General features: G+C 34.9%; 2 protein-coding genes across 2 annotated transcripts; one reads left to right on the forward strand and one right to left on the reverse strand.

Annotated features, from left to right (window-relative positions):
• Positions 1-451: 451 nt before the first annotated feature.
• On the reverse strand, positions 452-3085 carry LOC119070253 (probable methylthioribulose-1-phosphate dehydratase). Its single transcript, XM_037174521.1, has 8 exons — positions 2876-3085; positions 2717-2811; positions 1418-1531; positions 1196-1349; positions 1104-1127; positions 939-1044; positions 802-874; positions 452-739 (listed from the first exon to the last, which is right to left on the reverse strand). The coding sequence occupies exons 1-8, from the start codon at positions 2903-2905 to the stop codon at positions 643-645; spliced, it is 693 nt and encodes a 230-aa protein (XP_037030416.1). The 5' UTR covers positions 2906-3085; the 3' UTR covers positions 452-642.
• A 1962-nt stretch (positions 3086-5047) lies between these two features.
• On the forward strand, positions 5048-11250 carry LOC119070258 (peptidyl-prolyl cis-trans isomerase-like). Its single transcript, XM_037174531.1, has 3 exons — positions 5048-5254; positions 10466-10586; positions 10662-11250. The coding sequence occupies exons 1-3, from the start codon at positions 5078-5080 to the stop codon at positions 10967-10969; spliced, it is 606 nt and encodes a 201-aa protein (XP_037030426.1). The 5' UTR covers positions 5048-5077; the 3' UTR covers positions 10970-11250.
• The last annotated feature ends 507 nt before the right edge of the window (positions 11251-11757 follow it).

Below are 11757 nucleotides of genomic sequence, written 5' to 3' on the forward strand. Positions count from 1 at the left end.
CACTCTTTTCTGTATTTGCATATCTTCCCCCTCGCGTTTTAAGATCGATATGTGGACCAGTACAAAAAACACGTTGGAGAATGCAAGTATGCAGAGAAATTTTTGGAAATAAAAGACTCACAGTTGCAATAACATCAGCAAGGCTCACATGGAGAGGGCATTTGGCTAGAATGGATGACCAAGAAATCTCTAGACTGTTTATTTGACGGAAATAGATCGAGAGGGCGACCAGGGAAAAGTTGGCAAGATTGACGTATGGTCGAGTATGGTAAATCATTGAGGAGTCAGGAATTGAAGAATTCTGTTCTGGCTGATGATCGTAACGAGTTAGAAAGGCTGATAAGAAAAGCTTTTGTTCTAAAGGCTTTTATGAAAAGTGTTACTAATTCAGCTGCGCCAAGATTTCTCTCCATCTATTTGACTTGATAGTAGGCAGAATTCAAACAATCAATTTCTAGTAAACACGAGTATATATTTGGTCATTTAGAAGTTCGTTGGTCACATATTTTATTGTTCGGGTAAAAATTACTTTTTTCGCTTTTCTATAGTACAACATAGAAGTCGGCTCTATCATTCTTATTCATAAATTTTACACACACACAACTAAAATGCGATTTTTTTCGATATAAGTTTTCCTTCCCATTACTCTTTGTGCAATTTGTCCGGATTCTCATTCGGCTCGAATCCGCACTTTCTCATTTCGATTGCAACTTCAAATAAGTAATCGTAGCATTCGGTCCTGGAATCAAAAGGAAATTGAAATTTGAACAGAATTTTCCACATTATCCAAGGAAAACGTACTGAGCCTTTGCCTTCTGCCAATTATCTCCCCACACATATATGCCGTGGCGTCGAACAAGAATAGCAGATGCACCTTTATATGCAACAAGAGTTAGAACTGGAAGAATTGATTAAAAGAGATAGGTAAATCCACCTACCTGGATACAATTCCATCGTTCTGTTCATCTCCTTTTCCAAATCCTTTTCCAGTGGCGTGTTTTCGATAATCGGAACAACTAACTCCTCATCGTACCGAAGGTATCGCTGCATTGAAACGAATTAACTCAAAATCCGAATTTATTTATTGAATGATTCTTTCTCACCTGTAGCCTATAGTTGTAGATTCCCTAATACGAAAGAATAGTAAAATGGTAAATCGTTCACACAGTAGTAGAATAGCCGAATAAATCGTTACCTTAATCATCTCCAAGTGCGTACAACGAAATTCTTTGCCGGGCCATAATAACGTGACCATGACGGCCTTTATCGAGTGCGTATGGATGACTGCGCCAGCATCAAAAAGACGGTACGCTAGCATAAACAATGGAGTGCATTGGCTCTTCTTCAGTCTGGATAAATGTGCACATGACACAATTTAAATCGATTTATGATTGCGATGATATTGCGTTTAACATACTTTTTATATTCTGGGGGTGTCAGGATATCTTCTCCGTTAATTGTTTGGATAAAGAGATCTTCGGGTTGAATTCTTTCCTTTTGTACGCCGGATGGGGCAATATAAATCTCGTTTCTAATCAGAAAAAATGTGAATTTTTTGAATTGTTTTTTTTATCTAATTGAAGAGGAGGCAGTGGTAACACAGTCTGATAATGTTGTCATTAGATGACCGTTGCACCTGAACGTTACGCTAACAGTGTAACGTGGAATATTGCATTTACTAAACAGCCAATGCAGAAAACATACAGTGCCTCGTCAGCTCTTCTACCACTCGTCTGATTTACCCCCGTCTACGTCATCTACATATAAGTCGGAAAGTAAGATTGTCCTATTCAGTTCACACCGGTGTGAAGGAGATCCCTATTGTAAGATTAGTCTTGAAAATCCCGATATAAATACTTGCTCGGACTGGTTATAAAATTTGCAGAAGATGCCCAAATTCAAGGTTTAGTCGAAAGAGGCGCAAATAAATGCTTTTCTACCGAAAACTCATCGGGCTAGTCTGACCTCACCATTTGGCCAGTGCGATACTGGTCTTAGTTTTCAAACGATAAATCAAGCCATGTGAGAGATTTGATCACTAAGAAGTCGAGCAGTCACTTCGCAAATTAATCGGAATTAAACAAGTCGTTATTCTGATAAGTCAAGGCTCAATCATCATATAAGAATCGTGAGAATTGTGGCTATGAATTCATAGCCACAATTTTCAAGACTCCTTAAGGATGCACCACCAGAAACATCTCAGCAATCTCAATTCAACAGTATTCCCCAAATACAGTGTGTGATGCCAGTATTGAGTGTGTTTTTGAAGCTGTTGTCTTATTGAAAAGGACGCTCTTCAATTGAAATGTGTCAACAAGTCTTTCAAACGGAGCAAACACTCAGAAATCTTAAACTGCCTCAGTTTGAAAAATGGATTTTTGTCCAAAAAAAATATTTAAATCGATAAGCTCGTTTACCAGTGATACAGTAGGTGGTTTCAACACCACAAAATATCTTATAACATTTATCTCTACCACAAATCCATCCACACCATCCGACATCAATCCAAAACCACGTATCGATAATGAGAAGCATGCACTGTGTAATTAATGAAAATATATGTAAAGTTCTCAAGTGGCAAAACATGAAAGAAGTGCACGTACTTGAGCTTCAAGTAGTTTTTTACATATCAATGGCTATAAACTAAATACAAAACCGTGCCACTTTCAAATAAACAAGACACATAAACAAAAATCTATCGATTCGACGAACTTACTCTAAACGAATGCTTATGCCTCCTCCTGTTCCCGTCACCCATCCCAAATTGTAAAACTGGCGACACAGTTCAGGTATAAGTTTTCTCGGATTTTCCTATTAAACACAAATCGAGAATTAATGTTACAAAGGAAAAATCTTTGGAACTCTAAGATACAACCTCTGATAAGTCCGAGTAAATCGAAGACATTTTAATGGAATTTCGTGCGTTTGTACTGTTGTTAGAAATGAATTAATTGAACAACGTTAAAGTTTCTGTATGTGTAATAATAGAACCAATAACTTCGAGCAATGTCCTTGCTTCTTTCCCCAAGGCAATTCGGAAATTGAATAAGTCAGTAATTGATAAACGATAAAGTAAATATAGTGATAACAGTGGATATGACATGCACACAACTCTACAAAATTCTACAATTTCAGTGTTGTGTGCTGGAATTGGTTATTTTGAAAAAAAGCGCCATCGAGGAAGTTCTTAATAATTAAGTAAGAAATTAAGTTAAAAATAGAAATAGAGTCATTTTCGCTGTATTAATGATAAATGCTGTGGTTGCGTGTTATGGGTTTTCAATGTATTGATTTGTCATGGTTTGTTTTCATCATGGCAAAATTCCTAATTTAAAAGTCACAACTTGTGTACTAGAACCGCACGTATACATTTCTGATCATGGGCGGTAACTTTGCTTTTGGACTCACACTGAGCTTTCACAAATAAATTAAGAGGCATCGATGTTTAGCTAAAATTGAAGCCTACATTTCTGTGTCCCGTACTTCTTTTTGGTGATATCTTTTCATCAGAATCCTTTTTGAAAAATGTACGACCGCAATAACGACGACAGATGTGTTTGATTGTAGTTGCTTGACCAGCTCTGAGAAAAGCTTTAACGAAATTTTAATAAACAGGTCAGTTTTCTCATAGCTGGTCAAAATGCTACAACCAAATCTATTTGCTGTTGAACGCTAGCACATTCATGGTCGTTATGTGGTCCTATATTTTTGAAAAAGTATTCTGGTCGAAAGTTTAAAAAACGCTCGAATGTATGCTTTTCAGCAAAGCATCGATGCCTCTTAATAGCAATGGACACTTTGCAAATTTGTAGTCTACATTTAGGCGCAAAAATTTTCGTTTTTTGATGCTTTCTCTGAACAAAACCTCTTTTGAACAAGTAAAGCCATTAAAGCACGCAAAAATGTGTTACTTTTAAAGGAAAAATTGGTTTAATTAGTTTCTTTATGATCATATCAATTCAAATTTGGGTTTTCCGTATCCGATTCCGAATCCAACTTTGTAAACTTGTGCAGGTCACATAAATTTACAAAATCTGCAAAGGTTTCTCCAAGTGGAATAAGTTATCACAAACAAACCAATTTTTCCTTTAAAAGTAACACATTTTGCGTGCTTTAATGGCGTTACTTCTTCAAAAAAAGAGATTTTGGTTCAGAGAAACCATCAAAAACTAATATTTTCACCCATGTTTTTGGGTCCCCCTAGTAATTCTCAAAGCTCGTGGTGAGAAATGAATATTGGCATAATAAAATTGAAGATGCGCAGGCAAGCGCTTTCAGAATCACTAGGGTGTCCCAAGAACATGAAATAAAATACTTTTTGGACCACCCTAATTTACATAGCTAAGGTGTTAACTGGATTGATATATAGTTGACTCAGATATGAGTGCTTGAACGAGAGAGAAATTATTTTCTACTACTTGGACTTAGAATATGGCCCTTCTGTCGTGGTTTTTATTGTGTTTACTGTTCTGTTTAGCTCGGTTGAAGTCTTGAATATGGTGAAAAACTGATGGTGGATCAATGGACGAAATTTCTTTTCTTTTCTTACACAGATAATATCCATTCTCATTGCGAGATGTATCAGATCTGAGTTTCTGTTTTTTCTTCAAAATAAGTTTTTGTGATTTTTTTAAACAGCCTACTAAGATTGGACATATTTCTTATTTATAAGCTTTTAGGTGTGAACATGTTGAGTTAGATACGAATTCTTGAAAAATGGAATAATTGCAGTTGAATCACAAACCCAATACAACCCATGTTGCCCCGTCTGCATAATCTCGGTTATGTAACATTTTTGTAAAACGTTTGTTCTCCCTTCTGTTGGAGGTCTCAATCTGGTCACTTTAAAAAATGTTTTACACTTGTGGGCTGTTTATGAAAAGAACCCTTCTAAAGATGTAGGCCTTCATCGACGATTATAGAGTCTATACTATAAGTTATCACCTAAAAAAGTGTGCAAGAAAATGGATAAGAGTGAACGTACACAAAGTTCCCAATAAAAAAAACTCCAGCGCAATACTCTACACGAAAATAGTCAAATCATACATCCGGTCTACATAACAGAAATTGAGCAGCAATGGCAACCTCTATTCTTCAACCTCTCTGCCGGCATTTACAACCAACCAAGCACCGGACGACATTCTTCACTCAGATTTTGTGTGTTCGAAGTTTTGCAAGCAAAAAAATGGGCTTACCTCGCGTGTTCTTTGACATGACGGCGGACAATCAACCCGTTGGTCGTGTGGTTATGGAAGTAAGTAAACATTTTGATTATTTCCAATTATTTTTCCGAATCAATTTCGATTCAACACTTGGATAAGGCAAAATTTATTGTGCAGCCATTTCATGAAGTCATTGCCGGCTCGGGTTTTTTTTCCTGTTGAAAAAGTTCATCTTAGCATAAGGTGATTTGCTAATGTAAATTTGCGCAATAATATTTGAAGACTTGTGGGTACCAATAATTACGGGATTGTTACATAATTTTGTAGATTTTTCGTTTTGAAATTAATTTAACCGAAAAAAAAAACAGCGACACTTTGTCGTGACTGGCAAAATCAAAGGGCGGCGTGTGAACAATCAAGTTTTTTTTTCCTACGGAATTTTCCATTGGCGTTGAATGAAATTTCGTTTCTATAATCATAATATTTGGCATTTTTTTTTTTAAATTTTATCGGCTCTTACGGTACCTATGCAATGCCAATATGAACGAAATGTTTTAAAAACTTTTTATTTTTCGGTGGTTTTTCGGTGATGTCAGTTTCATTTGTTTTCTTTTAAATTAAATTGAATGATTAATCGAGTTCATGGCCACCTTTCCATGTACATTTTAGTGTGGAACTTTGCTTTGTATATGTAGCCGGTTTTATCGCTTGCCCACATAAATGGCGCTGTGATTGATACGTTTTTTGTCACCTCATTAAACTGACCAATAAGGAATATCGCAAATATAAAATGTTTATGTAAATAAATGCCGCGTCTCTTTGTATGTATTTCAATCGAAAAATACTGTATGTCTGACAATAATGTATGTCGTTGAATAAATTCAGATAACGAGCATAACGAGCCTTTTGGCTGTACAAGGGTTCAACAAGGGATTATCCATTCGAATTTTCTTGAAATAAACGAGAAAATTTTATTCTATTGTGATCGCAGGTTTTCAGTCAGGATACAGTTTGTTCATCTAAGAATAGGAATTGGTAAAACCAAATTTGAAAGTATTTAGTGCCAACAAACAAACTATGGCCTCTGCCTCACAGATTTATTTAATCACTTCAATCCTGTATTCCTTAATACTAAATAAAAATGGACAGATCATTGTCGTTCTGAAAATGTTCTGACAATTTAACGAGAAAAAATTATCAATTTCTTTTGTGAATGTTGGGTACAGCTCACGTTATGGACGAATGTGACCATTGGGAATTAGTGTTCATGAAATTTTGATTTTTATTTGTTTGTTTAATGTGCTGGAGATTGAGAAAAGAAGGGAATTTAAGAAATGTTTAGCTTAAGATGCTAAGCGTGTCTTGCACTCCGCCACGGCATAGTGAAATAAACTAGTCAGTAGCGCTTGATTTGACTAGGGACCTAAGTTGGCCTGGTTTATTTTACTCTGCCGTGACTCCGGTAACAATTATATTTGTGAAAAGATTTTCGCTCAATTCAGAGCAAAACTATTTTTTTTCTGTTGCAGTGAGATACCGTCTTTCAAATTACTTAAAATGAACACGTTCCACATTAGAACGTTGAACGTTTTCAATACTCATATTACACACATTTATGACAGTTTCGACTTATATTTACGTATACAAATTCAGTCATTCAACATCTGTGAAATGTTTCACTAAATTAGCCGTAATTCACATACCAAAAACAGTTTTAAGTAGCTCCGAACCGAGCTAATTTAGTCATATTCTTGTCTGTAAGAGAAATCATTGCAGCGATTAAATTGGAAAATTAATCATTTAACATTGGCACAAACATAAAAGGTTGTTTTCATTCAGTTGAAAGCAACACCATTTTACGTATTTAAATATGTTGCTGCTTGCTTTTGTACACTCACTCATTTCGTACCTTTTTTCAAACCTTTTTTTTTGAAGAAAATCATTTCAAAAAGTGTCAGAAACAGTTGATTTATAACCCGATTTATACATGGCGAATAGGATTTCTGTTACAGCTAATGTATGACTTTGTCAGTGTGCCTTCGTTTAACATTGAATCTGAATCGCCAACTCTAAATTAAACGATTTACTAATTTGAGAATTTCCGTAGTTAGTACTTATCGAGCACATATATAATTTGCTCGAAGGACTTGTATCCATTACAAATATATATTTTTTAAATGAAGTGACCTCTGTAGGGATCTACAAATTATATATTCTATTACAAGGATGCTATACACAGCATGTGAATAGCTTTCACCTAAACAGATGCTAAAAAAATTTCTTAGACAACATTGTCTCTATTCATAGAAGCATAATTGCCTGAGTAAGAATGACATGACATGCTTTCAAAAGTATTGATATGTTACTAATGAGTTGCTGGATGTTAGGTCGACTTTGAATAAGAAAAAAAAAATTGTTTTGTGGAATGGTAGATATCAGGCCGAGATGATGCTACTTCATATGACCTGAGGGCCAGAACCTAATATTGAGAAATATTTTACTGAATTTCATCCGATTTCGCTAAAAAAATTCACCAAATTTAGTGAAATGAGATTAATTGAAACGAATTCCCCAAATTTACTGAAAATTGACGCGAAATAATTATCAATATGAGGCACTGCTGAAGACTAATGAAAAATGTAAAATTTCCTTGCCTTGACCAGTTCAGGATTCAACCGATAAGAAATCCGGCGAATTCTAATTGCGATCGTATTGATGATGATTTCATTCAATGACAAATTTCAACTAAATGGGTGATTAGTCAGGCCCGTTCGATTAATCAAACTATAACTCACATGCGACTAGCATGTCTTGTCCATTCTACTGGCGCCTTCGAAATAAAATAATGAAAACATCGATATTTTACCTTTTTGAATATAAACCGAAGCGAATATAATTTCCATCGCTCCATTAAACGTATAAAAATTGTAACAAAATGAACATTAAGTTATTGGTGGAGCTTTTATTAGTGTGACGATAGTAATTTTTGATGCATTTGCTGTTTTGTTTTCGTTTAAATAAAAAAAAAAGACTTTTATTGTGTCCGTCTTATAACGTACACGTTCACGTGTGTGCCACTGTGTGTCCATTTAAATGCATATATTCAATTACACAAAATTAGTCCACCACCCATTAATCTTTTATTTGTTTTGATATAGTTATCGGACGCACACAAACATTATAAAATATGAATAAACGACAATATGTGATGTGGTCGAATTGTCGTGCATGTAGCAATCAATGCATTGTATATATCTATTGACTTAGTATATACCTATTCTTGGCTACATATGAATATATTCATTATTCACCTATTTCTGTTTCAAATGAAATAATCTTTAATCTTTACTGAATTAAACTATAATAATTGAGCACCCCTCACTTAATGTGCAGTCTTTTTGATGGTAACCGGAACATTTTGATCGTAAACGCAAATTATTGTACTAAGCGAACATTTTAGAGATTTGATCGGGCAGAGTAGAATTGGACAATCCAAGTAGTTAGTCTACGTTGGTACAAATTTCCTTCGAAAATTGTCTCTACCTGTCTTCTAATAACAATTGTTTGTCTGAAACGTTTAGCCGTGTTGATCTGCAATTTTTTGTTGAAACATCAACAACAACAACAAGCTCTATCAGACAAAACATGTAATCACATATCGAATTTCAACTGCCTGTCAGGGAAAATGTATTGAACTAAACAACAATGATTACTATACAATTTCGATGATATTTTCGACCGAAAGCAACAATAAGCTTATACCACAAAACCACAATCAAATCAAGCAAAGAATTTACTTTTTTTTCGTTGTTCTGGTTGTTGTTGTAGATGGTTTACATGTTACCCGAATCGATATAATGTAAGAAATTTTTCATAAAATAATTACCGATGGAATACATTTAATTTTCGGGTCATGCTTCCTCATGGAATGCCCAGTCAAGGACAAATATAAGCTTAAAATTCAATAAATAATAAATTGATTGAATGTAAGATAATCAATACACATATATATATACACACACCCGAAAAGCCGAATGGATTGTGAAGGAATGTGTGTACTACTTTAGCCATTAAATTAATAATTAACTTCCAAGTTCTGCTGAATTTAATTTTTTATTATGTTATGTTGTTACCTGCTCCGGTTTGTCTATATCACATGTCCATGTTACCGTTTACCGTCTATATCACATTCCTCGTTTTCGATTGTCCTTAATTTATTCCATTTGTATGCTCTGTTCGGCCCACTGAACTACGATAAAGGATTGTGTGCAAGGTAAATTCTATTGCAGTATATATACTAAAAGCTGTTGAGTAATGTCGGCGCCAGTTTTGTTCCAGTAAATTTACATTTTTCTACGATTTGCAGAAAGAGAAACATTGAAATGAATTCACATTATGGCAGAGCTATTAAAAAGTATGCAATTTGCGATAGCATCTGGGACGGAAGCTTTTTACGAAAAATTGAAAATTTTGTTTCACTTTTTGAGCTGTGCTTTTGGGCATTTTTTCTTTGTTCATTGTCTGAATCAGGACCTCTTGTTGGCAAATTTATTTATCCGAATTTACTGAAAATTTTTGAATTCGATTTCAGGTAAATTAATAATTGTTCAGTAAATCTTGGTAAATTTCAGTAAATTCGATAAAATTTTCCAATAATAGGCCCTGGTCCAAATGGACTGTATGCTTAGTGTCGTAATCAAAATACATTAGAGTGTTCATTGTCCTGGAAAGTTTTTTTTTGTTCAAATTCATAACAGAAGGCGAGCACTGATTTTATTGAAATGAAAAACTTATGAACAGAAAACAATAAAACCGTGAATATTGGGCTACAAAAACGCTACATTTCGTCACCGGGTCATCATTGTTTCCATTTTTGCATTTTCCTAAATCATATTCTCCGGACGGCCTTCGTAGTATTTATGTAAACTGTGTAGTATTAGAAATGATAGTTGAGAATTAGTCTCTGACTTGTCACAAGAAACAAAGACATCCTTGTCATCTATTAAGCATTTTTTTTGAAATTTTCGTTTCAAAATTTTAGTTGATTTTTTCAAATGCGAACATTGTAATTAGGAAAGGTGATTGTGCTGCTTTCGATCGATATTTCTTAATTGAACAAACTTTTTACTATTTGCTATCCCGCCTTTTGATGAGACTTAGTCAGTTGTAAAATTGTCCTCATTTGGAAGAAACGGATTTTAAACCATTCGAACATATTTTATAATTTGGCACATACCTATCTGCTGCATACGTCGACATGAACAGCGAACGTTTAATAACATTCAATTGTTTGCATTTTTCAGCTAAGAAGTGACGTCGTTCCCAAGACTGCCGAAAACTTCCGCGCTCTGTGCACTGGTGAAAAAGGATTCGGATACAAGGGATCTACATTCCATCGTGTCATCCCAAACTTCATGTGTCAAGGTAAGTCCATTCGACGAGAACGTCAGTTTGTGTGGTTAATCTAAATTTCACGAAAATCCATTTCACCAACTAAAGGTGGCGACTTTACCAACCATAACGGTACCGGAGGACAATCCATATATGGAGCGAAATTCGAAGATGAAAATTTCACCTTGAAGCATATGGGACCCGGAACATTGTCAATGGCTAACGCTGGGCCGAACACCAATGGCAGTCAATTTTTCGTCACCACCGTTAAAACGAGCTGGTTGGATCATCGTCACGTTGTGTTTGGAACTGTTGTCGAGGGCATGGATGTCATCAAGAAGATTGAAGGCTGGGGTAGTCAATCTGGTAAACCATCCAAACGAATCTTCATATCCGACTCCGGTCAATTGTCATAAGATGTTGATGGCATTTCCATACAATTTAAAAAAGGAATCAGAGAAATCCTCCTCACTTTTCACACACACACACACAAAAATAAGTAAACAAAAAAACAGTCCCGTAAATTAAAATCCAGAATTTCCAATACTAATTGATTTCTTCAGACATTTTATTATTGATTTCTTCTTCTTCTTTTTTTTATTAAGAAAAATACAAAATAAAATCTTAATTGTTTTTATATATATGTAACATTTCCAAAAAAAAGAAACATGATGCATTAAGCCTGCTTTAGTTGCAACATTTTTGTGTTTTTCATTTAATTTAAAACCACCTCTTAAAATTCTAAGCACCAGTGTACCAGTGGCGCCGGTCAGTCTTAGAACTTTGAATTAAAGACTGAATTGCGACAACACGAAAATCCTGAGAATTTGTAGAAGATAGGGTAAGTATATCGAGCAACCAACATAGGTTGAAAACCTAAAAGCAATTATAGCTAGAGAGGAAATTTCGAACAAAATTACGTAAAATATGTGGTCTCAACATGAATACGAAATGTTTATTGGGATGTGTTTGCCCTGTTGCCCTCTTAAATATGAAGGCAAATTGAAGTATCAAAAGCGTCAACGCATACATGTATTGGTGTAAAATTTTACGAAATGTGTATCTTATACAAACTGATGTTGGAACCACATTTCGTCGTACAAATTTCCTCTCTAGGTATAATTACTCTCAGTCGAAAACACTCAAGGTAATTCCTCGTAGCTGAGATCGACAAATATGCTCAGGGACGCCGACTTGTGTTTGG

Source organism: Bradysia coprophila (genome assembly GCF_014529535.1).
Source record: "Bradysia coprophila strain Holo2 chromosome X unlocalized genomic scaffold, BU_Bcop_v1 contig_659, whole genome shotgun sequence".
Classification (NCBI taxonomy): Eukaryota; Metazoa; Arthropoda; class Insecta; order Diptera; family Sciaridae; genus Bradysia; species Bradysia coprophila.